This window comes from Maylandia zebra, linkage group LG11, assembly GCF_041146795.1.
Source record: "Maylandia zebra isolate NMK-2024a linkage group LG11, Mzebra_GT3a, whole genome shotgun sequence".
NCBI lineage: Eukaryota > Metazoa > Chordata > Actinopteri > Cichliformes > Cichlidae > Maylandia > Maylandia zebra.
The window spans coordinates 6,836,571-6,864,090 of NC_135177.1; the positions used below are offsets into that span (position 1 = coordinate 6,836,571).

A 27,520-nucleotide genomic window follows, 5' to 3' on the forward strand; every position below is an offset into this window, starting at 1 on the left:
AGGAAACGAACCCAGATAAGTCTAACCACCACTAAACTTTAAACAGGACCTGAGAAAATAACAGAAACCAGCAAGGAAATATCTCAACAAGGTACAAAGCAGTAGGGACCTGGCAACCTGCCTCAGTTTCATATTATCCTCAGAACCATTCCCTTTTCAGGGAAAAGGCAAGTTAGTTTTTTCTAAATCTAGCTGGACGTCACAATATTTCAACCTCCCAGCATATATATTAAAAAAACCCAGCAGAAACACCTGTAGGAGGATGCCATTTTTCACATATGTAAGTTTCCCCATGTCATTTTACCAGCTCCCCCTCTTAACTCTATCCCTCATTAAAGTGTAGGATTCAATTCAGAATGCCAACTAGCAGCTTTAAAATGTAAAAATGTCCAAGGGCACAGTGACGTCATCTGCTCATTTGCATTTCTGTGGCATCAGCAGTAATAGTTTGAGAAGGTCTGCGGGTTTCTTGGGGTAAGAGCTTCTTGATGCCAGCTAGAGTCAATTAAACAACATTTCTCTTCAAATTACTAAAAGCCATGCCTTACCAGAGTTCTCGTTTGCGTGATTCCTGAGTTCTGATGCCCAAACTGTGTGTACCAATTACATAAAGTAAGATATCTGAGAGTTCTAACTGAGGACTAAGAGGCTATATTAAACACTGCTCAAGAGCTTGCATGTATAAATAAATAATGGCTGAATACATAAATGATGTAATGTTCTGTGCTAAGCTAAGTCACGGTGAACACACAAGCCACGCCAGCTCACATGAGGGCGTCCTGTGGCCCGAGTGTGCAGTGAACCTGCTACGCAACGTGAGACGGAGCTGATTGCTATGGCAATGACTGACAATCACCCAACAAAATCACATTTGTTTAATTCTTCTTTAATATTTTGTGACATATTTGTAGTAAGTTTTAAACAAAGTTCACTGGAAGAAATATAGTGAGGTCCAGTGCATTAGAATACATCAGCTTAAATATAACAATCACAGATAATCAGGTTTAATGGCATCAGATGAAGCTGGACATGTAGCATGGCAGCAGCTACAGAGATGCTATTTTGTCTTTGTGTATTATTTTTATACTATTCACCTGAAAACACATATTTCACACACACTTCCAGCTGTGCCTCCCCCCCTCCCCATGCTGCTGCAGTCGAGCTCACAGCAAGGAGTAAAAATACCAGGTACAGGTGAGGAAAACAGTATCTGAGAACGTGGGTCGGCCATTGGTTTGTTTCCTGCAGCTCAGCATGAGCCACATGTGCACGAGGATGTCTCGCAGAGGTTTGGTGTCGAGGTTCTGCAGCTCTGCAGGAGGTACTGTCGAATCCGACATATGTCTCTTATGAAAAAACAAAAGAACAAAAGTAAATATGGGTGGGACAGTCACCAGTTATGTGAAATAATAGAAATGTGAGTACCTCAGTTGGGTGCAATCAAACTGTACAGATTAGCCACTTTTTCAGTAGTAAATAATATGATCAGACCTTTCCATCACGGCACACACAACACGGCCCTGAACCAAGGCTACAGCTAATGTCAACGTTTCCCAGTTTTAAAGAAAGTGAAAATTTCCTCCATTCATCCTCTGACCATGCTCCCCTGTCTCATTAAATACAGCTTGGTAGTTCTGTCTTATTCTTGCTGAAACGTATCTCTACCATGGCTATTACGTTAGCTGCGGAATAAGCATAAAAGCATGTAAATAGGATCAGTTCAGGTGTATAATGGATTCACATCATCCTTACATAGAGTGCAATCAGTGTGAAATGTGTTCCTTGAATAGTGACACTTAATTATAAATTAAGTTCAATCGACTCACCACGATGACAAGTAAAGTGTTATCTGTATAATACCAGAGATGGCTCTCAAAGGGAAAGCTCCACTGGTTTAACAAACAGCCCTCATGATGCAAACGGGGAAATACTGTCACATGTCTCCACACAAAGCTATTCAATTCAGTTACATTTCTCACTTTTATAGATATGCGTGTGTAAATGAGCACGGCAGACCCGATGTGAACATGCTTTGCAGCATACTTTATTGATACACCCAATTGCTGAACACACATACACAGCTACAGCTCTCCCGCTGCAAGCTCAACATACCAACAACAACACCCCAGACAGTTCCCAGTACAGATTTTAAGTCGACGGGGCATGATTGCGGTGCCGTGCAGGTGCATACATCTTCCCTGCACAGCACCGCAGACCACGCCCCGCCACAGCATGATATCACAACAATGTGTTGGTATACAGAGAAAATGCCAACACTGATACAACCCCCTATGAGCAAGTACTTGGTGAAAGTGGGAAGGAAAAACGTAACTTTTAAGAGGAACCAGGCTCAGGGAGGGCGAGGGGAGGGAGACTGGACAAAAGACATGCTGAGGAAGAGAATCAGAGATTAATAATAACAAGAATAATAACAACGATTAAATGCAGAGAGGTGTGCAAATCATTGAGGTGCATTATGGGAAGCTCCCAGCAGCCTAGGCCTACTGCAAAGTAAGATCACCTGATTCAGCTCCAACTATAAGCTTTATCAAGGTGTAGAAAGAGGGTGTCTGTCTCCTGAATTATTTATAAAGTCATTTAAGGCATGATTCAAATGTTTTGTTTACAAGGAGTAGCCAATCAAAGACAAATAGCTAAAAAAAGGTGAGGGGAAAAAGACTAAGATAGCTAGTTTTAGACAACAGATCTTATGATGATTATGAGCTACTCGAGCGAAATCCAAGAATTTAAAAAATAGAGCAGGAAATGAGCCTACTAGGTTGGTAGTAGGAAGCAAGGTAGCCTGTTTAATTTCCTTTCACAGCGTTCTGAAAGCTTTTTATGTGGCCCTTGTATCCACAGTGCAGCTCCTATCTAAGGCATGCTGTCTTAAACTTTTCCGGCCCATAAGCCAAATTTAATCATCTGAGTCTCGCCCTGGGACCCGGGCTCATTAAAATGTACCGGTAAACTTGTCGTGTCACCGGAATCAGGTCGTCTCTCTGCTCCCCCCCTCTTAAGACACCTCCGTTTTAGACCGAAGCCAGAGAGCCACCTTCAGCTTCCTCACTGTCTCTGAGCTCTCCTGCTAACTTCCCTGCGAGTTCATCTGGAGTTCACTCCACCTTGTGATTTTTTTAAGTTGTAGCCTATGGCCCGAGGAACCCAGTCACAGTCTGCATCAATAATGCAAAGACCACAGACTGCTAACATCTCAGCCTTAAGCAAGAGGTCTGCTCGACAACACGGCGCTCAAACAAAGGCAGGCTGAAGACGTCTCAGACTATCTCAGCCACGAGGGAAGGAGCACCTATGCTGTTTAAAGGACACACACGCAAACAGAGCAGACACACAAGTACACTGAAGACATGAATTCTCTCTGTAGCTGTATAACACCCTCTTAGCACCAAGACATAATCAGGAGTGTGTGGTTCGTGTAGTCAGTCTACTGAGCAGGACTCAGTACAGCGTTCCTCAGCAAGGGTATGCCCACCTCACTCAAATACACACACTAAATGGAGAATACACACCCCGCTGCATCTCACCATCAATGTGCTGGGAAACATCTCCAGCTGTCACATTAAAAACATCTCAAACTATTCATGAATCGAGGACAACGCTGGTCCGTTTCCCCGCTGACTGAGATGTTATTGTTGAAACGACTCTTTTTCCTCACATTTTCAATTAGATTCATAGTCGCCAGCGCTGCCGAACGCTTTGCATAAAAGAGCCTGTAAATCTTTAATTCAAGTAAAATGGAATGAAGCTCAGAAGTGCAGGTTTTCAGGGTGCCAGCGTGTATGCGTGTGTGTCATTCTCTGGTCTTTTCTTGCATGCAGGGACTTTACTGAATTATTAAATCACTACTTAGGCTTTGTGGTTAAATGAAGCTATGCAAACAAGGACGAACTGTATTAAAAACACTCTAGCAGTAAGTGAACGCATCGTTTGGCAAAACTGTTTCAACGTAGTCTGTGAAACACACTTAAAGAGTAAAACAATATCAAATCGCTGTCTCCAGCACTTTCTGGTTGTTTCTGGGGCTCCTTGACTACTTAATCATCGACTTAATACCGCCGCTTCTGGACTGCTCCTAATCAGTGTGGGAACTGTGGAGCCATTAGCCAAATGCTGAGGAGTTTCTCTCCTCTAAAGCTTGAGGGGCTGAAGAGATCTGGGCACCCAAAGAAGCAAAAGGCAAGATAAATGAAGAGAGGTGGGAACGGCTCCAGGTGGAGAGGAAAGCATGTTTATTCACAATACGCGCTTTCGTGACGGCTTACTTATGCGCGCCTCCAAATATTAAACAAGTCTGCCACCTTCTCTTTTTGTGATTTGAAAAGTGCCACAGTGAGATGGAATGTATAATATAGCCGTCTTTTGTCAAAATCCAATTACTGGAATCTGAGATACTGCATATCAGATTAAACGGTGTAGCGCCACACGCAGGCCAGTTAATCTATCACGGAACAAAAAAAACACACATAGCTACGATGAATCGGTCTCACCTGGATGTAATCCAAATATAACCTGCATGTAAAGTGTCGCTGAGAAACAAATCAGAGTCTGGAAAAGTGAAGGATTCGTTCAGAGCTGGAATTTTACCAGTAGGAAAAAACAACAACGTTCAAATTATGTCTGATTATCAAAAACACAGCACACCAATGGCTGTTTTCATTTGTTTTCAAACATCAGTTACACAATATTTTGTGTATTAACGTATATTTTATCTGCATACAATAAAATAGTTGAGGAAAGAACTTTTTTCGCTACGCAGTTTACAGAAACATGATGACCACCGGACAAAATTTAAACTGAAAAATATAACTTATGTAGCTGAAATAAGCTCTTGTGCTCACTTTCACTTCACTAAAATTCAACTCAGGGGAGTGTGCTATTACATATAAATGCTTTTACCAACTACTGCATTCATGTTCGCCCTGATAACGGTTTTCTTAAAGGCTTTCCCATCCACGGTACACCTGCACAGCTTATTCCACTTACTCTGGCTGATTAGACTTCTGAGGACTGCGTGTGGGCGTGTACAGGCGCTGTTTTACTGACACCTTCGCCGCCCTTTTGTTAGCTCCGTCGGCCGTGTTAGGGGGGAACAAATTACACGTCTAAAGGTGTAATTTGTTCATTGTTAATCACACAGGGAAGTCCAGTGACCTGACAGAATTCCAGACATAGCTTCCCCCACTTTCACCCCGAGCAGAGGTCTACTCATCAGCCAAACGCGAAGACACCTGGCAGCCCTCGAGATGTGCGATGGGATGGAGTCATTCATCAGCTGTGTGACTGACTCTGCTGCTTAAACTGACAGTATCACACAGGCATTCAACATATTCCGGTTTAGGACTAATATTCTACATTCAGTTATTGAAAACTCAATTGTGTATTGTTTCCTGAGTTGCACAGAACAGAGCTGGATTTAGGACTTGTTAGACCCAGTAACCCTCGGTGAGGGGGTTAACAGCGTGCTACCCACCTGCAATGCTGCATACTGTGTGGCAAAGGTGAAACAGCTGCCTGGCGTGGCTGCAGGTTTCACACACCCTGCTGCCGGTGTGAAGAGAGAGCGGTGAATGGTTTAGCCTAATGTAATTAGTGGAACAGATATCAGAGCCGCTGAAGGTAAACTGTGGTAAATCACATTTGCTTGGTTCTTCATCACAGTTAGAACTTCTTTCTTTCTACTTTCAGGCTGCCGAACGTGTTAAATATATAATTCCCCGATGCTCAAGACAAACATTTTGAGAAAAACATCTTTTTCCCCCCATGTTTTTCACAGCTTTTTTTTTTAATGCATAACCAAACATTATTTTTGGACCACGTTGACAGCTCTATCCTTGGTTTGGGTGTTGTTCACTATTTTATTTTATTTTTTTGCATTTATTTCAGGATTTAACAAGCATCGTCTAATCTGAATTTCAAAATAGTTACTTATTCAGATAAAAACAAATTTAATTCAGGTTTTTTTTCCTACAGATTTTATACTGGCATTTAAGTGATCTCTTAAATAAAAAAAAAAAAGATTAAAAAGTAAAAAAAAATCTGTTTTATAATTAGTTATAAACTCAGGTGACACTTTAGATGTGTTGTTTTGCCCAAGTAAATTTCAAAAACATTAAATTTTTTAAACTCAAAACTTAAAAAAAGCTCCTGTTTTTTGCAGCTGTGGTGCACCTCGTCTCGATGACCAGTTTTCACTCGTTTCTATAACAGAAAAAAACGTCTCTCCGGCTATGCACATATGTTTAAATCTAGCAAACTGTTTACACAATCCATGAAATCTCCAAAGGAGATGAAGAGGAGGATTGTGGTGTCAAAGCCGAACAGAAATATCTCTGTAAGGCTGCTCTGTGTTCGCTGAATGGCTGAGATTAACTTTCACACAGCTCACGCACCTTAATGCTGTGATTTCTGCAGGCTAGCACAGAAGAATATACCATGTTTTGGCAAATAAGTTCTTTGATCAACTTATCACGGTGTGCCAACTGGGGTTAAAAATAAAACCACAGCTTTTCTCAGGCGGCTTCACGCAGCACTTTGATCTCCCGTTTGACTAGCACAACATTTTTGGATGTATTCAGTCAGAACTCAGCGAGATGTACAGTTCTGGCCAAGAGGATATCTTTAAAAATACAGAAATTGGGATAGAGCTGTTAAAAATGTTTTCCTTTCTTTGGCGAGAATATGAAAATCTTGTTTGTGATCCATTTCAAAGGATATGCTACATCTCCAGCACGGATTCCTTTTTTTTTTTTAAGGAGATGCCAAATAACTTTAAAAGAAAATCGTTGGTATCACGCTGTTTTTCAATCCTTCTCAAGTTGTTGTAGAGGCGATCAGACTGAAGGAAAAAATGAGCTTGTAGCATAAAAAGAATGAACTCTTCTTGATTAATTCTGCAGCAGCATGAAAAATCTTTTCTTTTCTTTTAAAAGAACAGTTCCACAAAGAAGGAAAAGGTTGAACGTCTGATTTGTGCTATTTACATTATTTCCACTGGATAAAGTCACACGCACAACACTCGCTGCAGACATTTGTATGTACAAAGGCGCACAGTTGAATGAGCACAACCCAGACAAAGACACACACACACAAACACACGCTCCAAAGCAGGCTGGCACTCGTCTTTGCCCGTCTCGCGCCTTTCGCTCCACCAACACAATACTGTCACATTTTGGCGTGTCACATGGACTCGGAGACAGACAAGGCTGCATTATCAACAACTGGCTGGGGATGTGTGTGCGCGTGTGTGTGTGTGTGTGTGTGTGTATCAGAGCTCAAGTGTGTGCGTGAGAGTGAGAAAGAGTGTTAGAGTTCAGGTTAAGGCTGAGCCGTCAGCGGCAGACAAGCCCCATCAAGTCTCCCTCCTCTGTCTAACACGCACTCAGCCTCTCGCCTCAGGAGGTGAGAAGCCGCTAATTGGCAAAGGGCGAAACACACACACAGACACACACACACACTTGCTTTAACACTACACACACACACACGGACTGACGGTCAGCTACAGTCGTACACAGAATAGTACGAACAAAGAGACAGAAATACAAAGAGACAGATGGACACACACACACACACAAGTCTGGCTCTGAGAGGCAACACTACAGTTTGTGTCTGCTGCGCACAGCTCGACCTGGTAGACGCGCGCACATTACTGTAGCTAATAATACACGCTGTCTGCCTGCTGACTTTCTCCTCAACTTTCTCACTTAGTTATTATTGCATGACTTGATGGTTTTTAGTCACTTATATATTAATAGACTCTTTGAGTTGAGCCTGCGCACAGAGCTGACCTTAAAAGAGGGAATGCTCGTCCTCTGCTCTTTGGTTTTCAAACAAAGCTCAATTAAACCTCAGCTGCCCATGAAATCAACTCTTTAGAAACCGTTTTTATGAGATTTATACAGACATGTCATTAAAATGGGTCATATTAAACGGGACTAATAATAGACAAATGTATTTTTCCAAGTTGCTTTTTGTCACTTGCAACATAAACTGCACAGTTTTAGGAGCCGCTGTTGCGTACATCGATGGAAAATTTGAACATCTAAAGTCTCAGAACAAACTGGGAAACTATAATGAATGACATTGTGTTGCCAACAACTTTGATCCTTCACATTTAAAATGATTTAAGTTACTTCATAACCATGCAGGGAACAGCAATGAGAGTTGGGCAGAATGGTAAAACCTTCCATCCAGCCACTAGTGGGCCATTCAAACCACGAAGCCAGGAAAATACTACAACTACAACCAAATTACAAAAAATGTCACCTAAAAATAACAATCTGGTAATCTAATTAGCAAACCTCTGATGGCTGATATATTTATCCAGTCGTCCCACCGTATATTGCAATGTTCTGGCTTCTTCCCGTCTCTCTAAGACTGAGTACAGGCACTATGAGAGAAGCTCATTTCTGCTGCTTGTATCCATGATCTTATTGTTTTGGTCACTACCCAACAGACTGTTGTCATAGGTAAGAGTAGCACACAGATCAACTGGTGAAACACAGCTTTCATGCTCAGCTCTCTCTTTACCAAGGCATCTGTCAGTCTTCTAAACCACTCACCCACATCATGCACAAGACCTCGAGAGACTAGTGGAATAGACCCTATTCCAACTAACACTGCCCGAGATGTGGGATACAGTATTGGATAGGCTGGACTACCCAAAGAGAACCTACACAAGCACATGGAGAAGAAGCAAACTCTTTACAGAAAGGCCCCATTCTTCCTGTGCTGGTGACAGTACTAACCAGTGTACCAACATGCATCCAGCCACAGCTGTGAGAAGTTTAGACAGCAAACCAATAAAAACAATGTTTAAACAGTATTGTGTGCATGCCTCTCACCCTATGAGAGCTGGGATATTGTTCAGCACCCCTGCTCAACAAGCTTTACATCAACACCTCGCTTCATCACTGCTGCGACAAAAGGATAAAGACACGAGAGCACCCACTCCACACTGCTGCATACTGCTGCCACAGCCCAGGACTCTGACACGGCATCCCAAGAAGGTAAGCGCTGGGCTGAGTGTGTGTGTGTGTCAGCACTTTGTAAGGTTTGTACATGAGGGAAACAGAAAGGAGCTGGAACTTGAGAGTGTGCGTAGTGGGGAGGGTGGGGTCACAGACAGGTAAGCAGAGAGGGAGAGGGCAGAGCCAAAAACAGCACTAGCAGCACTAAATAATGCTTCAAAGCTCTTCTGCAGGTCTTGCACCGAGACCTTCAGGACAAGGAGAGCTGTGGTTGATTTGAATCATCTCTGACTGCTTTATGTACGATCAGCCATGCAGGCAAGGAACAAAAAAGATTGGTAGAGAGAATTCAAGCACATGCAGACTCTACCAGACAGGGGGGGGAAACACACCCCTGCCCTTAATGCAGCTCACCCGAGAACAGAGCTCTGTAATAGAATTAATGTAAACCCGATCAGTGGGCTGGAATACAGTAAAGGCACAGAGCAGTGCTCTGCTCCTGCACAGCATCACATATAGATCAGCATGTTTAAAGACTGTATTCTGTTGAAATTTGGATCCATGGCTTTCTAAGATGTAGCAGACACTGTTTTTTTTTTTTTTTTTTTTTTGCTACTGGACCATTTCTGCAAATCTCTGCAGCAGAGGTTTAGGTTTAGCAGAGCCTGGGTTAAGATAAAACATGACCATGCAGAGAGTATGGGTCACTTCGGGAACACTGTGGATCACATGCATGACGGGTGCTTTTAGTTTAAGCTTCATCATCACCTTCTTAAACCTCCAGCCAGGAAGGCAGGGTGCACTATATGAAGCGTGGGAGGGAGTCATGGGGTTCCTTAAATAGGTATCGGTCTCAAACTGGGAATGATGGGGAAGATGTTTCTGTGCTCCCTTATCACCCTACTCTGTTGCACAACTGTGGAGCAACTCTTGCCTGATGGAGCTTCTCGTGAGTGGGACCAGCTTACGTGCACCGCGCGCTTCATTTGCATAGGGAAAAAGTTGGAGAGCCTGTGGTCTGAGATATGAGTGACAGCTCAGGTGATCACCTTCCTAATCTAGCTTCCCGGCTAGCTTGTTCATCAAATCACACAGAACATGACAGCTAACGACACAGGATGCAGGCAGGGGGGAAAGCACACCTCTCAGTGTGCGTGTGTGTGTGCGCGTGTGTGTGTGCGTGTGTGTGTGTGTATATTCAGGGCGATAAATGATAAGAGCAAGTGCGGAGGTCACGGTCAGTGGGGAGGCGGCGATGCCCCGCAGGGACAGAGGCATAGCGGACTGCTGCTGTGGCCCCGGCAGGATGGACGGCTGCCAGAGCTAGCCTGCTCGCTGCTAATTTAGCCTAGCTGTGCTGTCTGGCGCAGCTTGGAAAAGCGGCTCCAACTCTAACCAGCAACTTAAACAGTCTGGCTCAAAGTCAGCCGCCCCTCACGCCGGCACAGCCTCGCTAGCGTTTTAGCCACATCAGCTAGCATAACCAGAACATTCCTGCAGCCGCCTACGATCACACACTGTGCATTTACCAAAAAAAAAAAAAAAAAAACCCCCACATATAAATTACTCAGAAAAGGTCTCAGGCTTCCTACCTGTGAATGCAGCCGCTAACTTGCAAAGCCACCGGGTCTGCTTGTTTAAAGTCTGGTGTTGTGTTGCTAGACGTCAAGTCCAACTGCACTACAGTGGTTTCCAGTCTGGGAAGCAAAATAAAGCCCAGCTGTCCTACTGTACAGTACATGCTGCTGACAGCCGGGCTCTACACAACGCTTTGGCGACACCTGCCGGGCACACGGCATTTAACAGGCAAAGTAGTAAAAGTTTGATAACTCGCTGTTCCAGAGGTCACACGGGTCAGGAGCAGATTTGCAGCAACATTCCCAGTTCACCGCTTCACTCAGGGACATTTCACAGTGATGTGAAATCTTGCAGAATTTAAAAGAGCTAGACCATGCAGTGCTTTAAAAGGAGCTGATACAATGCCAGCATGACTGATCAAACCGAATACAAGAAATTCAAATCAAATTCAAATTTTATTTGTCACGTACACAGTCATACACAGTACGATATGTAGTGAAATGCTTGGACAACTGCTTGTGACCTAAAGAGAACAAAAAAGGAAAAGGCTATGAATAAGATAGGAAATAAATATGAAAAATTTAAAAGGGTCAATTTAACTAGGAAGGAATAAAATATAAATTAAGGTTAAAAATGAAATAACTGTACAACACAAATTAGAATGAAGGGTAAATTTAACTGGGAAGAATAAGATAAAGATAAATATATAAATTAAAGTTGAAAATAAAATAACTGTACAACAAAATACACAATACACAATATAGAACTATATAAGAATGTATGAAGGAATCTAAATATAAATAAATATATACACAATAACAGCAGCTGTACAAGTATTAACCGGAAATGAAGAATATAGTGACCAGTGTTGTGCAAAACCAAAGTCCAGAAAGTCCAGTGTGTGTGTAAGAACCATATGTGTGGGTCAGTACTGTGTGGTGGTGTGATTGAGAGACCGTATCGCCTGCGGGAAGAAGCTCCTCCTCAGTCTCTCTGTGTTGGTCTTCAGGGAGCGGAATTGCTTTCCTGACCTCAACAGAGAGAACAGTCTGTTGTTGGGATGGCTGAGGTCCTTCACGATCTTCCTGGCCTTGGTCCAGCACCGCCTGCTGTAGATTGAGTGCAGGTCAGGGAGCTCGGAGCGGATGGTGCGCTCAGCTGACCGCACAACCCTCTCTAGAGCTCGTCTGTCCTGCATGGTGCTGTTCCCGAACCAGGTTAAGATGTTTCCCGCCAGGATGCTCTCTATGGTGCACGAGTAAAAGTTCCTGAGCACCTTGGAGGGCAGTTGGAAGTCTCTCAAGCGTCTGAGGTGGTAGAGACGCTGTCGGGCCTTTTTCACCACGGTGTTGATGTGACAGGACCATGACAGGTCCTGCGTGATGTGAACTCCGAGGTATTTGAAGCTGTCCACTCTCTCCACTGGGCACTCGTTGATGACGGGGGTCTGGTAGTTCCTCTCCTGCTTAGTGCTGAAGTCCACTATCAGCTCCTTTGTCTTACTGACGTTTAGAAGGAGGTTGTTCCTCTGGCACCAGTTCTCCAGATTCCTAATCTCCTTCAGGTAGGCCGTCTCGTTGTTATCAGAGATCAGGCCCACCACGACGGTGTCGTCAGCAAACTTGATGATGGTGGTGGAGCTGGTAGTGGCCACACAGTCATATGTGTACAAAGAGTACAGCAGGGGGCTCAGAACACACCCCTGGGGGGCTCCAGTGCTGAGAGTGGTGGAGGCTGAGACATGTCCGCCCATCCTTACTGCCTGTGGTCTGCCAGTTAGGAAGTTGGAGATCCACTGACACATAGATGAGCTGAGTCCCAGATGCTCCAGCTTGGTGGTGAGTGTGGAGGGAATTATGGTGTTAAATGCAGAGCTGTAGTCTATGAAGAGCATTTTAACATAATTCCCCCTTCTAGTGTCCAAGTGAGTGAGTGATGTGTGGAGGAGATGAGAGATGGCATCGTCTGTGGAACGATTTGGACGGTAAGCGAACTGTAGTGGGTCCAGTGTGTCTGGTAGTGAAGAAATGATGAAGTCTCTGACCAGGCGTTCAAAGCACTTCATCACTACTGAGGTGAGGGCTACAGGGCGATAGTCATTGAGAGAAGCAGGGTGGGGTTTCTTCGGGACAGGAACAATGATGGACTCTTTGAAGCATGTGGGGATCACCGACTGAGATAAAGAGATGTTGAATATCTCAGTGAACACAGGAGCTAGCTGGTATGCGCAGTCTCTTAGGATACGACCTGGGATGCCGTCTGGTCCTGCTGCTTTCCTGGTACTGGAATGTACTGTTATTCAGCTTTCCTTTATTCTCATTTGAATTTTTAAGGATTTAATGGCTTAATTGTTACCATTTTTATTCCAGCTAAGTCAGACTTTAATTTCAGGAAGTTTGCTTGAAGAAATCTGCTAAAATAAATCTGATTAAAAGTCAAATCTGGGATTTAAATAAAGCTAACTGAACAACTAACGCATGACTTTAGAGTAAGAAACATTTTCACTGTTCACTTGTTATTGTTAACGAACACGATGTCCAGAAATCCACTTACTAAAGCTCATTACATGGCAGCCAATCTGAATTTATACAGAGTAGTGCTTCCATCATGTGGAGGCTAGTTATGTCATTTATCCAAACCACTTAACAGAACTTGGATTTCTGAAAACACATCGCCTTCTTATAAAATAACTGGACTTTTGTTAGATTCTTTAACAAGTTGTAGCATTAAGTGAAAGCCTTATTGTACAGAAAGTCTGATTGAATGGACAAACAAACAAACAAAAAAAGTGAACATGAATATAAAGCTAGTGTTCAAGAATATATTTCATAAATCATATTTGTCCACTTTGATACCTTTCTGACAGCAATGTGGGCTAAAGGAAAAAAACAAAAGACACTGCACCTTCAATTGTCACAAAACTTTATTTAAACATATATTACATACAATATATTACATCATTGCTATTCAAAGCATGTGCAAATTGTAAATCAAAACATGTTGGGATGTTTAACAGTATACTGCCTTCATGTTAAAACCCACTACACAAGTAGGAAAAACTGTACAAAAGAATAGTGTTCTTCAGCGTGTTGTCACAATGTGTGGCACTAGCAGGTTAACAACACCCCCTTGATAAAGTTTCCCCATTTCCATCCCCTTCAATATCAAAACTGATTATGGAAGCAAATCCAAAACCCCCTGAGCAATTTTTGCCATTTGCCCCAGAGCCAAAAGAGGAAACAGGGAGATAATTTTCTGTGAGTGGAACAGTGATTAACACAAGTTTTGCCATGGCAACCATACTGAACAGACCTGGCAAGCTGCCGAATGAAAACCCCACCAGAGGAAACTCTTTTAGCATGTAATAACAATCATTAACCATCCTAATGTTGCTGTGAGCTGCCCTGAACATGACTAAATTAAGTACATCTGGGCTGTTTGGAATGAGCCTTGGAGGTTGTGGGGAAGTCAACACATGGTGCTGACAAAGGCTACTGCGCAGGTGGGCCCTGCAAGATGAAGAGCCATCTCCATAGAAACAAACACGAGTACAGAAGATTAGGAAAATGTTGTGAGATGCAGACAGAGCTAGAATAGCAGTTTTAAAATGTACTCCAGCAAAACTGAAGCTTTAAATCTATTCGGGTCCTTGTTTCAGTTAGGAGGTAATGGCAGAGATGACTCCACAGAGTTCTCAGACAAAAAGGTATGTATCCACTGTGTAACACAACAAACAGGCAAAAATGTGGCTTTTCCAAAAACAAAATCCCTGCAGTGATGTTACCAAACAGCAAACAAAGGCATTCCTGCATGCCCAGCTCCAATTAATTCCAAAGTATCTCAGCTGGTGCCGCTACTGTCCGACAGACCATGGCAACAGCAATGCTACTTTGTGACATGACTCAGAGAGAAAGCGAAACACCAGATCCAGAGTCAAGTGACAAAATGCATTAGCTCTCTGGAACACCGGGGCCGTGCAGACTAATTGTGAGCTGGACAGATTCAAACTACTCAGCTTCAGGCACAAACAGGCGCAATCATTTTTCATCGGCCAGCTGAGGACACCTGTGCCTTATCCACAGGCAGCTGGGGCTGTGTTGGCAGGAGTCTCAGTCAGTCCCCCTCAATCAGCTATAGCGTGCATCTCCAAACATGACGACAAGGAAGGATTTAAATCCAGAGGCTGACATTATTTGATCCTTAGACCTTATGCCTCTTATTCTGTCACTCACATCTCTCCCACGGTGAAGAGAACAGAGAGGAGCACCACCCAAAGCCAGGCGGCACGACGAGGTGGCGTGGGATGGTTAAAAACGGTGGATTCAAGGCAATGCCTCACCAGTCAGCTGAATAACAAGACTTCCGCTTGTTTCTGACTGGATGAGCAGCAAGCCGCTGTGTCCGCCTGCGGTACTGGGCTTGAACTGGACGGGTAGCTTCAGATAGTGCTGGGATCTAAAGGTCGAGGAAGAACAAAGGCGGTTACTGAACGGCTGGAACAATTTGAAATGTGTGTGTATACATAATGTGAAGAAGCACAAATATAGATTCAAAATGCATTCAAATATGCACTGCACTCATCTAAAAATAAATAAAATCCTACACTGTCACCGTTTCATATTGTTTCAAGTATAATTGATATCAGTCACAACCACTTTGCACAGTGATGGAACACTTGAACCTGAAATGAACAGTCCGTCTACTATTAATGCATCTTTTAGCCATTCTACAACAAAGCTTTAAAAAGTATTTTATTTGTGGATTAATTACTGTTTTCTAATGTTGTACAGAACAAATAATGAATCAATGGTGAAAACAATCACATGATGCAGCCATATATGGTAAATGGTAAATGGCCTGTATTTATATAGCGCTTTACTAGTCCCTAAGGACCCCAAAGTGCTTTACATATCCAGTCATCCACCCATTCACACACACATTCACACACTGGTGATGGCAGCTACATTGTAGCCACAGCCACCCTGGGGCGCACTGACAGAGGCGAGGCTGCCGGACACTGGCGCCACCGGGCCCTCTGACCACCACCAGTAGGCAACGGGTGAAGTGTCTTGCCCAACGACACAATGACCGAGACTGTCCAAGTTGGGGCTCGAACCGGCAACCTTCCGATTACAAGGCGAACACCCAACTCTTGAGCCACGATCGCCCCCCATATCAATGACTAGCACTAATAATCCATTCATAACTAGCAGAAAATGAATGCAGGGATTAACTACAGCAATTTAAGGTCCAGTTTAAATTTTAGATGGTTAGAGGTTAGAGAACTACTTCAACTATACTGGTTATATATTCAAGTTGGCTTTTGGTCAGCTTTAGATACAGAGGTATTTCAGAACCAAATGCTTATACTAAGACCCATACAAGGGAAACTGGAGAAGCATTTCTTTAAACCTGTGGTCATCGTAATGAGATCCACAACATGCTGGGAACACCACAATCACAAATCCACACACAGCAGTGCTCACAGCACACCTATCGCAAAGCTGGGGGAGGTTCAGGTTGTGACACTGTTTCACATAACTGTCATGCTTCACTATGGAATGTGTCACAGTACTTTCATTTTATTGGTGAAGCAAATACATTTCAGTATTTCATTTCCATACTAGGCATCATTTTAGCCACTACAAAACAACAAATAATGTGCACATTCTGAACACCGTTCCTCACCAGCACAGCACAACACAACACAACACAACTGGTACCTGTGACCGGGCTGCCCCTCCAAACGCCTTTGTCAGGCAAAAACATCACTCGTACTCAGGCCTCAAGTATATACTCTAGAAAGTTAGATCATCCTCCTGGTCCCAGCTTCTCACAGGACCTCCCCACAGTGAGCATTCACAATGGGAAAATGACATTATGCAGTCTCCAAGTTAGACCACAGAACATCTTTTTGATTAAACGTGATCTAACCAACTACTCAGTTGTATGATAACAATACCAGAAAACTTCAAGAGCTCCAAATAAGCCTAAACCAAGTCTAAAAGCAGCAATCAAAAGGTTTGTGTTTGTTGTAATAAACATCAGACTCACCTCAGAGAATATCTGGAATGCTTGATGTAGAAAGGCTCACTAGGGTTTACAAATGTCAGCTGCAAGTCAATTAGAGAAGCCACACATCACATATCAAATCCATGCAAAGCACAGTGACAAGTGTTAGGGGTGTTACTGTATTTTTCACTCAGTATAATTACATCAACTCAGGCATGCAATTTCTTTTAGTGGTACAGAGAATCACAAATATAGTCAAGGTATCTCTACTTCTGCTTCCTTAACACATTATGTCATCTCCAGGGGCAACTCACACTTAAAGAATGACTTCTTTTAAAACACTCTCATATCTTACTTCCTTGCTTATGTTAACCCTGTGACAACTTCACTTTTCTGACATGATCTTACTGCACTTGCATGTAAGTGAACTTCAGTTTCTGCTGCAGTAGGCAAGAAAAAAAAAACCTTACACCTTCATGAGAATAAATTATGCCCCACCTCATGCATGTCGGACGAGTTGTTGCGGACGTTGACCTTTAGAGAGCTGGACTCACCCACCCGTGTGGCAGGGAAGGTGTACAGGTCCTGTGGTGAATACACACCCCTCCGCACGACCTCCTCCTGGCTAAGGATTACAAAATGTGCCACTTTAAACGGGGGGCATAACCATCATGAAACAACCGGGAATTCACAGTGACTCAGTGTTTAAAAACAACATAACTACGGTATGAATTTAGGTTGAAAGGGGTCCTATAATTGGGTTTTTTTTCAGTCAAATATGCTGTCAGAGTGGGGGATACTCAATTTAAAAATGCACAAGTTTAGAAAAAAAAATAGTTTGTATGAGTGATCCACGCACAAGCCTCTGGCTATGACCACAGAAACCCCAACCACCTGCAATTCAAACCTTCTGTTTGTGAGTAGCAGCCAATCAGTTGGCCTGAAGGGATAGGAGATCAAAATCACTCCATGTACTGAGAACCTGTATAAAGGCCAAGTACAGGATAGATAATCATGCAGAACTACTCTAGCAGGGTACAGGGATAACTGTTAGAATTCAATTCTAGCACAGTCATTTCATAAAATCATCTTCTTGATTTCCTCCCATCACTATAGCTAACCTAAATTTACTAAATAAACCCACATGTGCTACATAAAACAATATTCTTGTGTTTTTTCTGAATGGGATCTCCCTCCATGATTAGATTTAGGTGGAGTTACCTGATTTTGCTAGATGAGGACTCGGGTCTCTTCTTGGTCTTGACTGTGGCCTCTGTCTTCACTAGAGAGCAGTCTCCTTCCTGTGGTCCTCCCACTGGTCCAGATTTTGTTCCCTTTGGACACAGACATTTAAGATTCAGCCTGTTAGCTTTCAGTGCAACTTAAAAACTGCTGCTCACTAAAAAAAAAAAAAAATACAAAAACACCTGAATCTAACACCATTTATCCCTGGGAGACATACAGCTACGTGCTGGCTTACTAAATTATATGCAGAGACTTTGACTTAGACAGTTAGCTGTAGAGCTAAATATGAGTGTTATGTTTTGCATTTTGGTTTTCCAAAGTTTTACAAACTAGAGTCACAGATTGGTATTTAACTCTACTCAAAGACTCTGCATTCCACTTTAAACACTGCATCTACAAGACAAAGCAACAACAAGAAAAGCACTAGCATCACAGCCACTTAACCTACTCATGTGGAGCCATCTCTCTGACATCCCACTTGCTGTGCATGTATGCTCTTAAGTTAACTGATTCTGTCATAACACTTCACTTTAAAGTGTTACACACAAGAAGCCCGCAGGCCCTTCTCAGCAGGGTGGCTCTCCTTCCCATCCCACAACCCACTTGTCTCATTTGTTAATTCTGTCACTTACACTACAAAGCCACAGTCAAGGTACTGCTAATATGTGCAGCTTATTTTAAAGTAACTGAAAGTTAACATCACAATGTGCCTCTGTAGTGAAAGCACTGGCCATATCCATATTTTTTTGACTGAATATCAAATATCTAAAGCAAAGTAGATTAAAATTTGTCTGAAAGTACAGTTTGTGCTATAGAAAACAAACTTGAACTCAGTTTTGTTTTTAATGCCATTTTTTAAGAAAGCTGAAGGTGTACCAGGATTCCAGTGCCTCTTATGTACTACAGAAGAACAACTTTTATTTTCCCTCATTATGGTGTTGAAAACCTGCATGATTAGTGTTGCTACACAGGAAGAGGGTCCTGGGAGAGGCCCTTCTGTGTGTGGTTTCTGTGGGGTTTTTTCTGAATGACTGAAAAATAAGCTGGGAAAAACTCTTTCAGAGAATAGATTCTATATTTTGAGAAGTCTACTTCCTGGTTTAAGGGGAAGGGGGGAAAAAAAAAAAAGTCCTCACAGTGCCACAGAGCTGGAGGCGGATTCGGGTTTTCTGCTGGGGCTCAGACACAGGGTGGCACTCCAAGTCCCAGAATTGGGCATAGTCCCCTCTGTCCCTGGGCAGAAAAGTGATGGGCACCTAAAAAGATAACAAAAAAACAAAAACAAAAAACAAAAAAAAACATTGTAAGATGCAACTGGATTTTATTTAACCTCATAAAAACATCTTACTACAGAGTTATGCTTCTAGATGGAAAGTATAAACTTAAATTCACCTCAGTGTTTGATTTAACCAAACATTTAAAACTCACAGATGTGATACATAACAGAGTAACATAGAAACATCATTTTGAATGTGTCACTTGACTAAAAAGAGAATTCCAATGTTAACAGTAAAACTAATTGCACATGAAAACCGTATTTTGTGAAAGGAACAATAAAATTAATGAAAGTTTTAATAGAACACCAATTTAAAAATGTAAAAACAATAAAACTAGATTTTATAGGTTTTATGATTGGCCATTAGATTTTTTTTTTTTTTTTTTTTTTTTTTATTAAAAAGGATCCTTTTCCCCTGTGAAAAGCATTTGCTGGAAATCTTTGTCCCTTTATAATGACCTACTTTAAATATTACTGGCAAGTCTACTGCGAGTACCTACCTGCATCTTCTCATGGGCTCCCAGGGTTCCAGAAACCCTGGAGCATCTGAAAGTCGTGTAGGTGGCCCGGTAAACGTCTCCGCTGTTGTCAACCCCCTGAAGAGAGAGTGAGGGAGTGAGAAAGGACCACAGTTTGTAACAACATAAGCTTGGATCAAAGCAGCCAATAACATTTATGTATTAGAAACATAATACATAAATCGAGGGTGCGAACAAGTACAAAGTAATTACTAAGGTAGTTCATGAAACAAAACGAATCTCACAACACTCACATACAAAAGTAACTTCAAAATAAACTACAAAGCCGTAAAAGCAGAGATCTCCCAAGAGATATTCAAGAGGAGCAGGAGAAAACAGCTAATAGAAGAAAGGAGGGAGGAGAAAAAAAGCACCTTGACATATGGAGGAGCAAATGATGACAGGTACCACCTCACTTCCACGTTCCCATTCTGCACCTCCAGCTGGGCCTCTGAAGTACAGGAGCAACATAGAGACGTTCAGTCTCCCACAGGAATAGATGCATCACGTGCTACCTACAGACCACGACTAAAAACTGACAGCCTGGAAAGTATTTCATGTTTAAACTGAAAGATAATTGTTGTAAAACTGTTCAGACACGAGCACAATGTAGAGCTTTAATGTTGGTCAGAGCAAGTTACTTCCAGCGGTAAGCCATGTTCCTACCTGATGTCTCCCCTGAGGGTGTGGTGGGGAAGACTATGGTCTTGTTGTTGATCTCTACCATGGCCTGAGGCATCTGTGGGGTAAGTGATGGCCTTGTGGTGAGCCTGCCCACAGGCAACAAGGGGGTAGCAGCCTGAGGAGGCAGGGCTGACAAACTTGTATCTGCTGGGGCTGTAGACACATCCAGAGCAAGGTCTCGACGGATCTGAACCTTAATAAACTGAAACCAGCTCAGATTTAGCTCATGTCAGTTTCTCACAGTCTGTCAGTGTTGTTTGGAAAAAGAAAAGTTGCTAATATCCCATACCTTCTGTTGACCATCACACTGGACATAAATCTGTCCACTCCAGGGAAGCAGGGAAGATTTAGTTGCCAATGACGGGTTGGGGCTGATCAAGATCTGCAGGTGGCACCTTGGTTTATGATAATGACAAAATTAGACGCAAACATAACATTCAGCAGATTTATGCACACATTAAATTAGGATTCGCTTGTCTGTTGTCCTTCTAGAGCCACTGTAATGGCAAAAGTTATGGAATCAGACATGTAAAAGGGTTACCGCATTCAAATCTGGCACATCTCCCTTTAAAAATAAAAAAATAATTTCCTCAAGTGTATGAACACAGTAATCCTTCAGCTTGATTTTCGGTTGCAAGGAGGAAAATCTAGTGATAGTGCAGGAGGTGTGCATGTTTTTTGTTTTTTTTTTCCCCAGGAAAAAACTCCAGTATTTTCAATGTGCTCTATAGTGAAACAGGATGACACAAGCCACAGTTCTGCAGAGACCATCTGCCCTGAGGGATGAAATCAAGGTGCATGCTAACAGAAAATGCTGAAGGTCATATCCTGAGAAGCAGCTCCCATGATCATTCAGGATGGTTTCAAAGAGAAGTCAATATTGCCTTTTTACTCTACACACCAACCTTATGTCACACAGAGGGAAATGCTTCAGAACAGGAGTGAATGAAGCCAGACATTGTTGGGAAGATGATCTTGTAGAAAAAGATCGTGGAATATTTTGATTACACCTCATATTACATCTGTGAAAAAAATCCACTGGACCTCATGCTAAAGTGTTCCAAATATTCAGTTGATGCGTAACGTGATGCAATCACATCAAGTGTGAGAAATGCAGAAAAAAAAAGAGAATACAGAGAATTTGTAACCAAAAACTCTTGACTCAAGGGTATTCTTACTGTGGCTCGATAACTCCATGCTGTGGGGTGATCGTGAGGCAGTGGGCAGGCCAGGACAAATCAAAGCTCAGCTCTCTCGAAGTATTGTTTCGGATCTGAACTTGACTGGTGGTGGATGCACCATCTAAAAACAACAACAACAAAAATTCACTGGTTGCTCCAGCCAAACTAACAACCAAGCTTGCTTAGTACTCTTGAAATCTGTATTCAACTCACTGATGGTGGGAGCTGCAAGGACGAGCTGTTCTGGGTGAATAGTCCAGGACTCGGACTGTTTGTGTAATTGCTCTGAAGCCTGAAGAGGGTAAAAAGAAGATAATCTACATTCAAAAATGATACATTTTTCACATGAAATAGAGTGAAGCAAAGATCTAAATCTCAGTCAGTTTAAAAAGCCCCAAAGTAATCAATAGTCATTGAAAGAAACCATTAAAGTTGATTAAGAAGGGCTTACAGTACCTTTAAGGAAGGCTCTGCCACTCTCAGTGCTGGACCCTGGGGACCTTTCACTGGCAGCACATCCAGAGACACATTGCCATTTGAAGACCCACTGGGAATCACACAAGACCATTAAACTGTGCATTCTTATCAATGCAGAGTTATCAAAGAGCAGGAATACACAAAGACAATTGATAATGTTGCATCATAATTTTGAATGTGTTTACTAATCTAAAACCCAATAAATTGAATATGCTGTACGTTGAGCAACGGTCTTTTGTTTTCTGACATGTACTTGGATCCCCATATTGGTGATCGCACTGCTATTAAGATGGAACAGACCCGTGTATATTCCAGCAGGTTACCTGTCTGTCTCTGAGCTGGACTTTGCAGACGGTAGCAGCAGAGCATGCTCGCTCTCCTCAAAGTCTGTATTCTTAGTACTTCCAAGCAACGACACCACCACCTTACTCATGTTGCCGTAGAAGATGTGGGCTTCATTGGGCCGCTGGGGCAGGTCACAGGCTACACGGGAGGGAAATCATTCGTCAAATTTTAAGCAGTGAATCAGATGTAAAGATGTTCAGAATCAAAATATGAATCTCTGCTGCCTTAAATTTTATGTTCATGTTCTCTTAGGCTTTATTCAGCCATGCAACTTTGTCCTCGGCTGAGTGATTTCTGCTAAACAGTCTTTGCTCAACTTGTCCCAAAGCTTCAGAACAAAATCTGACATTTCCAAAGCATATCTGGGATTAAGTTGTTACCTTTTAATACTTTCTCATCACTGCTAAAAAAGAAAAAACACCAGTGGTACCCTTCAGCCTCCTAGTAGATACACTTATGGTATGATTTGAAGCTCCTGCATCTGCTCGTTCCAGTTATCGCATTCACAAACTTGGGTGTCCATGCCAGCTGCCCAACATCCCGCAGTCTTTTAAAAGCTGGTAACAAGGATGTCGTTTTGTGCAATTTTTCCTAATGTCAATATGTAGATATTCTACTACATCCAAAATAGTAGTTTTAGTTTTTTTTAATAAAAAGGGAAAAGGCTGTTTATTTCTATGTGAGACACTTAAGTTAAATTAAGTTTTAGGTTAACAACGCAGTAAAATGGAACATGAAATGTGCAGGTTATTACCATCATCTATGGAAAGTTTTCAACTGCTTTAACCTTGAGATCAGAAAGGAATTCCCCTCCCAGCATGGTATCTTACCCTCTGCAACATATTCTTCTCCCAAGAACTTCTCATTAAAATCAATGTTTTTCAGCAGACTGTTGTCAGACAGGGCCTTCCGTGCAACTTCTGGCTTGCTCTGAAGCAACCTGACAGAAAAAAATAAAGAGATGCATAGGACTGAAAAAGTCCTGCCAAAAGCATCTGGAAAAGGCTCTGTAAACATTTTAATGATTCAGAAACGATTTACGGCTTTGTTTGTGCACAAGCGTCATCATTACTATAAGGATATAAGACAAGAAGAAAGAAAGATGGACACTTAAAAAAAATAACTTTAATTGGCCCCCTTTGGACTTTACGGTAGAAAATAAAAACTTTAAGGAATTACTGATGCAACAATTTCAGTTACTCTTCATTGCTCTTATTGCAGCATTTGTAAAATCAGTTTACAGGGCCACATAATTTTTTTCTGAACCTAATACAAACTCATACAGTGATAAAGTTAATCTATTTAAGTACTGCTCTGGCCATTACCGAACAGAACAGAAGGCCATTTTAATGCTGATGTAAAGCGACACAGATAAAATCCCTTCCTTCCACAGAGATCCATATTATTTGAAGCCATCTTTACTACAAGAGAGCTTTAACTTCTCCTAATGATCGTTTAGATTTAATTAAATCACTATCAATTTGAATCCTGTGAACTATTACCATTAACACTTCAACAGTCCAACTAGAAAACTAAATGCTGGAAGGTCTCACCTCCTGTACTGCTGTCTGGAGACCTCATCTCCACAGAATAGGTAGATTGTAGCCAGCAGTGCACTGGCTAACTGACAGAGGTTCTGTTCTCTTTGGGTGGACTTCATTAGCACAGTGATCACCTGAAAATTCAGATTGATAACAAGTTCAAGTATACACAGAGAAAAATCAACACAAAAACAAAAACTCTTACCTCTTGGGTTCTTTCCTTCAGTACAAACTGTGAAGGCGCGAGGCTGATGACTGAGGGCTCCATAAGTGATCGTGTTTGCACGTCAGAGAAGGCCACAGCTTTGATGAAAGCAGCTCTGGAGCCTGTGTTCCTCACACACAGACACACTTTGCTCACGCAGCCAACAGCGATGTCGGTCAGTGTTGCCACGTAGCCATCTGCACGTTTCCTCTGGTCTTCTAGAATGATGTTGCTGGTGCCGCCATAACCCGACAGTGGAATCTAAGGATCAGAGAGACGGGAATGAAATTAATCACAGATGCAGAAAGTGAAAAGAGCGTGACAAAAGAGGAGTAAAACTGTGATAGGAGAAACTATAATGCGTTTGATGATTTTGGTTTTAACGGTCACATCCTCACAGTGAATTTGACTCCGGGCTGTGAAGGTCGAACTCCAGATTGTTTGATCTCCAGCTTGGCCAACATGCAGGCCACTCGGGTGGGAGCAAAAAGAAGGTGGACGGTCACATCCTCTCTGGGACGGATGGACAGCTCTCCATGTCGGGTTAGACGTTCTTCGGGACTGAACAAACTCTGGAGCTGAAGAAGAAATGGAAGACCAAATTAAGGAAATTCAACACATGTTAACTACACCCATCAGTCATAACATTACAACCATCTGCCTAATATTGTGTTGGTCCCATATCGACTCCAACAGACCCCTAAAGTTGTGCTGTGGTATCTGCACCAAGATGTTAGCAACAGATTTAAGTCCTGTAAAGTGGACTTAAAGGATCTTAAAGGATTCTTGGGCCTCCAAGAATCACACTTGTTTGTTCAGCACATCTCACAGATGCTCGACTCGATTAGTATCTAGGGAATTTGGAGGCCAAGTCAACTCGTTCTTGCACTCCTCAAACCAAACCAAACATTGCTGAATCATTTTTGCTTTGTGGCAGGGTGCGCTATCCTGTTGAAAGAGACCACAGCCATCAGGGCGTACAGTTTCCATGAAAAGGTGTATGTGGTCTGTGGCTATGCAGCCTAATTTCCTTCGGGATTAATAAAGTATTCTGATTATACGCAACAAACAGTGAGGAACTCTGTATCCTGACAACTTTCAATCAGAACCAGCTTGAACTTGACCACATGGGCCAGGTTCAAGCTGGTTCAAAGCTAAAACTTTGCTCTCCATGTGCCTCAATGAGCCTCAGCTACGCACGACCCTGTCGCTGGATCGCCACCACTCCTTCCTTGGACCACTTCGGATACATACTGACCACTGCAGACCCAACAAGACACCCCAACTCACTCAAATTGTTACACTTGCCCATTTTTCCAGTTTCTAATACATCAACTTTGAGGACAAAATGTTCACTTCCTCCCTAATATATCGCACCCACTAACAGGTGCCATGATGAAAAGATAATCAGTGTTATTCACTGCAGTCAGTGGTCAGAATGTTATTCCTGATCAGTGTAGATTCCACTGTGCCAGATTCCCAATACACAAGAAAAGTAGTAAAAAAAAGAAAAACACACAGTTCCAACCAGTACATCAGGAAAAGAAAAGAAAAACCCAACCAAACAAACAGTATGCGCTACTCACAACAACACACAACAAGAATAGAGATGATGTGCACCTGAAAACAATCTTGGTCTTGGCCTCGAATAAGCAGGCGCAGCTGCTGTGTGGCGTCAGTCGAGTTGTTCCTAAGGACCAGCTTCTGTTGGCTAAAAAAACAAGCGCTCTTGGTTACGTGACAACAGTCAGTGTACACAGTGCTCTCCGTCTAACTGGACCTTTGACAGACTTTGAACACTGACAATCATTTTCCTACTTCATGTACGAGTAGCTGGGTCAAATCTGGATCTAGCTAAAACTTTAAAGAATACTTGTTGAGGGGGATTTAGCCTGCTTACTGCTGTCTCTTCTATGCTGCCCTTCAGCGAGTATAAATAAATTGTGCATTATGTTGAAATAGCTTCTGAGGAATAACACTCCCGGTAGATGCCCACTGTCCCTTCTCATGAATAACATTATACAAGTCTTAATAGAATAAGATGGACCACTGGGCCTTGAGATTTTTATTGATTACTTTCCAATGAATAATTGATACCTATAACATGTTTTCTTTTTCTGCAAGTGTGTAGCTGTGAAATTAATGAAAAACTGAAGAAAAAAAAGAAAACTGCTTACACGGCACGTCCCAGGGTGACTCCTCCCCAGGCTACAAACTGCTTGTTAGAGAGGATTGGTGGGACGTTATTGGTCAGACCAGGGCCGCACACTGCTGCAGAGGGGAGTGCATGCTTTCCAGAGTCCTCAGGGGTTACTTCTCCTTTCAGTGATACCTCATACTGAGGGCCGGACAGTAGCACCAAAATGGTGAGAAGGCTGGAATATAAAGTTAATTGTAAGAATTGAGTTTACAATATATTACAACACTTTGGAGGGGTTTCAAAGTTACAATCCAGGACTGCTGTATGAGTATGGTTCATTAAAATGAAGAGTCATTAAAACAAAGATATATTTAGAGTCCTAAAAGGCACCATTATATACATTTGCTGGTAATTTCAGAGTCAGACTGGATTAAATTACATCAATACAAAAGATACAGGGTTATAAGTCATTTCAATGCACGCCTCCTATCAATCAGGACTGCTGTCACAGTCGTTTTTTCCATTTTAAGTCTAGAAACCGGGGTAAGCATACAGATGTTACACGTAGCCAAATGTCATTTACTAGCAGTCACATTTGTATTATCACAGTTGTTAAAATCCTTTTCAGAATGAAATTGTGGTTTTGTGTTTAAATCTGGTTGCTACAAAAATAACCTCTTACAATCATGAAAAGTTATATACCTGTCTCTACATTTTCGGTTGCCCTGTGCTTTGAAAGACACAACAATGGCGTGTTCCTCTCCCACTCTCAGGGTCAGTTCATTGGGTGTGACAGAAAAACTGTCCTCGTTGTCACTGCACTGTAAACAGGAATGAAGGCAAACGGCAAAGGAAAAGTGATTCCAGTTGAATGAGCAACAAAAAGGAAGAAATGTACAGTGGAAGGGAAAAGAAAAAAAAAACAGGAGCACAAAGAAATAAAGAAGGTGAGAAAGAAAGGGAAAAATTGAAGGTGGAAGTTGAGAAAGCAAAGAAAAAAAAAAAAAAAAGGCAAAATATCAATGGATCCCTGCTGTGTTTGCCACAATCTGAGCCCAAAATGTCACAGAGGCTTACCCAAACCCCAGATCCAATAAGAAAAGTAAAGGTCAGAATTACCTTGAGTCTCAGCTGCACATCAATGTTTCCTGCATTCTTTAATGGCAGCGTCTGTTGACTAGATTTACCCAGTGGAGCAGACAAGCTGACAGTCTAGACAAAGAAGCACAAGAAAGGAAAAACAGTTCGCTACAACTCAAAAGGCCAGTGTACGTTGACAGAGTGATAACTTATACACGTTAACAAAAAGTTTTGATTTTTTATAATAAAAT

General features: G+C 42.2%; 2 protein-coding genes across 3 annotated transcripts in view; both read right to left on the reverse strand.

Moving 5' to 3' along the window:
- Nucleotides 1-10,745, reverse strand: part of LOC101486909 (low-density lipoprotein receptor class A domain-containing protein 4) — a 266,855-nt gene extending 256,110 nt beyond the window's left edge. The window contains exon 1 of the mRNA XM_004560061.3: nucleotides 10,580-10,745. The gene's annotated coding sequence lies outside the window, so the exon portion shown is untranslated. The remainder of the gene's footprint in view (nucleotides 1-10,579) is intronic.
- Nucleotides 10,746-13,470: 2,725 nt separating this feature from the next.
- cep192 (centrosomal protein 192) overlaps nucleotides 13,471-27,520 on the reverse strand; it is a 33,592-nt gene continuing 19,542 nt past the window's right edge. For both annotated transcript variants that reach the window (XM_004560058.3, XM_004560059.2), the window contains exons 32-52: nucleotides 27,309-27,401; nucleotides 26,892-27,010; nucleotides 26,227-26,424; nucleotides 25,670-25,760; nucleotides 24,448-24,627; nucleotides 24,050-24,310; nucleotides 23,857-23,978; nucleotides 23,134-23,243; nucleotides 22,282-22,441; nucleotides 21,938-22,028; nucleotides 21,695-21,773; nucleotides 21,479-21,602; nucleotides 20,590-20,695; nucleotides 20,283-20,502; nucleotides 19,991-20,067; nucleotides 19,599-19,694; nucleotides 18,959-19,078; nucleotides 17,799-17,911; nucleotides 17,076-17,202; nucleotides 16,620-16,678; nucleotides 13,471-15,020 (exon numbers count right to left, since the gene is read on the reverse strand). In XM_004560058.3, coding sequence (XP_004560115.1) covers nucleotides 14,888-15,020; nucleotides 16,620-16,678; nucleotides 17,076-17,202; nucleotides 17,799-17,911; nucleotides 18,959-19,078; nucleotides 19,599-19,694; nucleotides 19,991-20,067; nucleotides 20,283-20,502; nucleotides 20,590-20,695; nucleotides 21,479-21,602; nucleotides 21,695-21,773; nucleotides 21,938-22,028; nucleotides 22,282-22,441; nucleotides 23,134-23,243; nucleotides 23,857-23,978; nucleotides 24,050-24,310; nucleotides 24,448-24,627; nucleotides 25,670-25,760; nucleotides 26,227-26,424; nucleotides 26,892-27,010; nucleotides 27,309-27,401 — 2,679 coding nt within the window. In that variant the 3' untranslated portion in view covers nucleotides 13,471-14,887. The remainder of the gene's footprint in view (nucleotides 15,021-16,619; nucleotides 16,679-17,075; nucleotides 17,203-17,798; nucleotides 17,912-18,958; nucleotides 19,079-19,598; nucleotides 19,695-19,990; nucleotides 20,068-20,282; nucleotides 20,503-20,589; nucleotides 20,696-21,478; nucleotides 21,603-21,694; nucleotides 21,774-21,937; nucleotides 22,029-22,281; nucleotides 22,442-23,133; nucleotides 23,244-23,856; nucleotides 23,979-24,049; nucleotides 24,311-24,447; nucleotides 24,628-25,669; nucleotides 25,761-26,226; nucleotides 26,425-26,891; nucleotides 27,011-27,308; nucleotides 27,402-27,520) is intronic.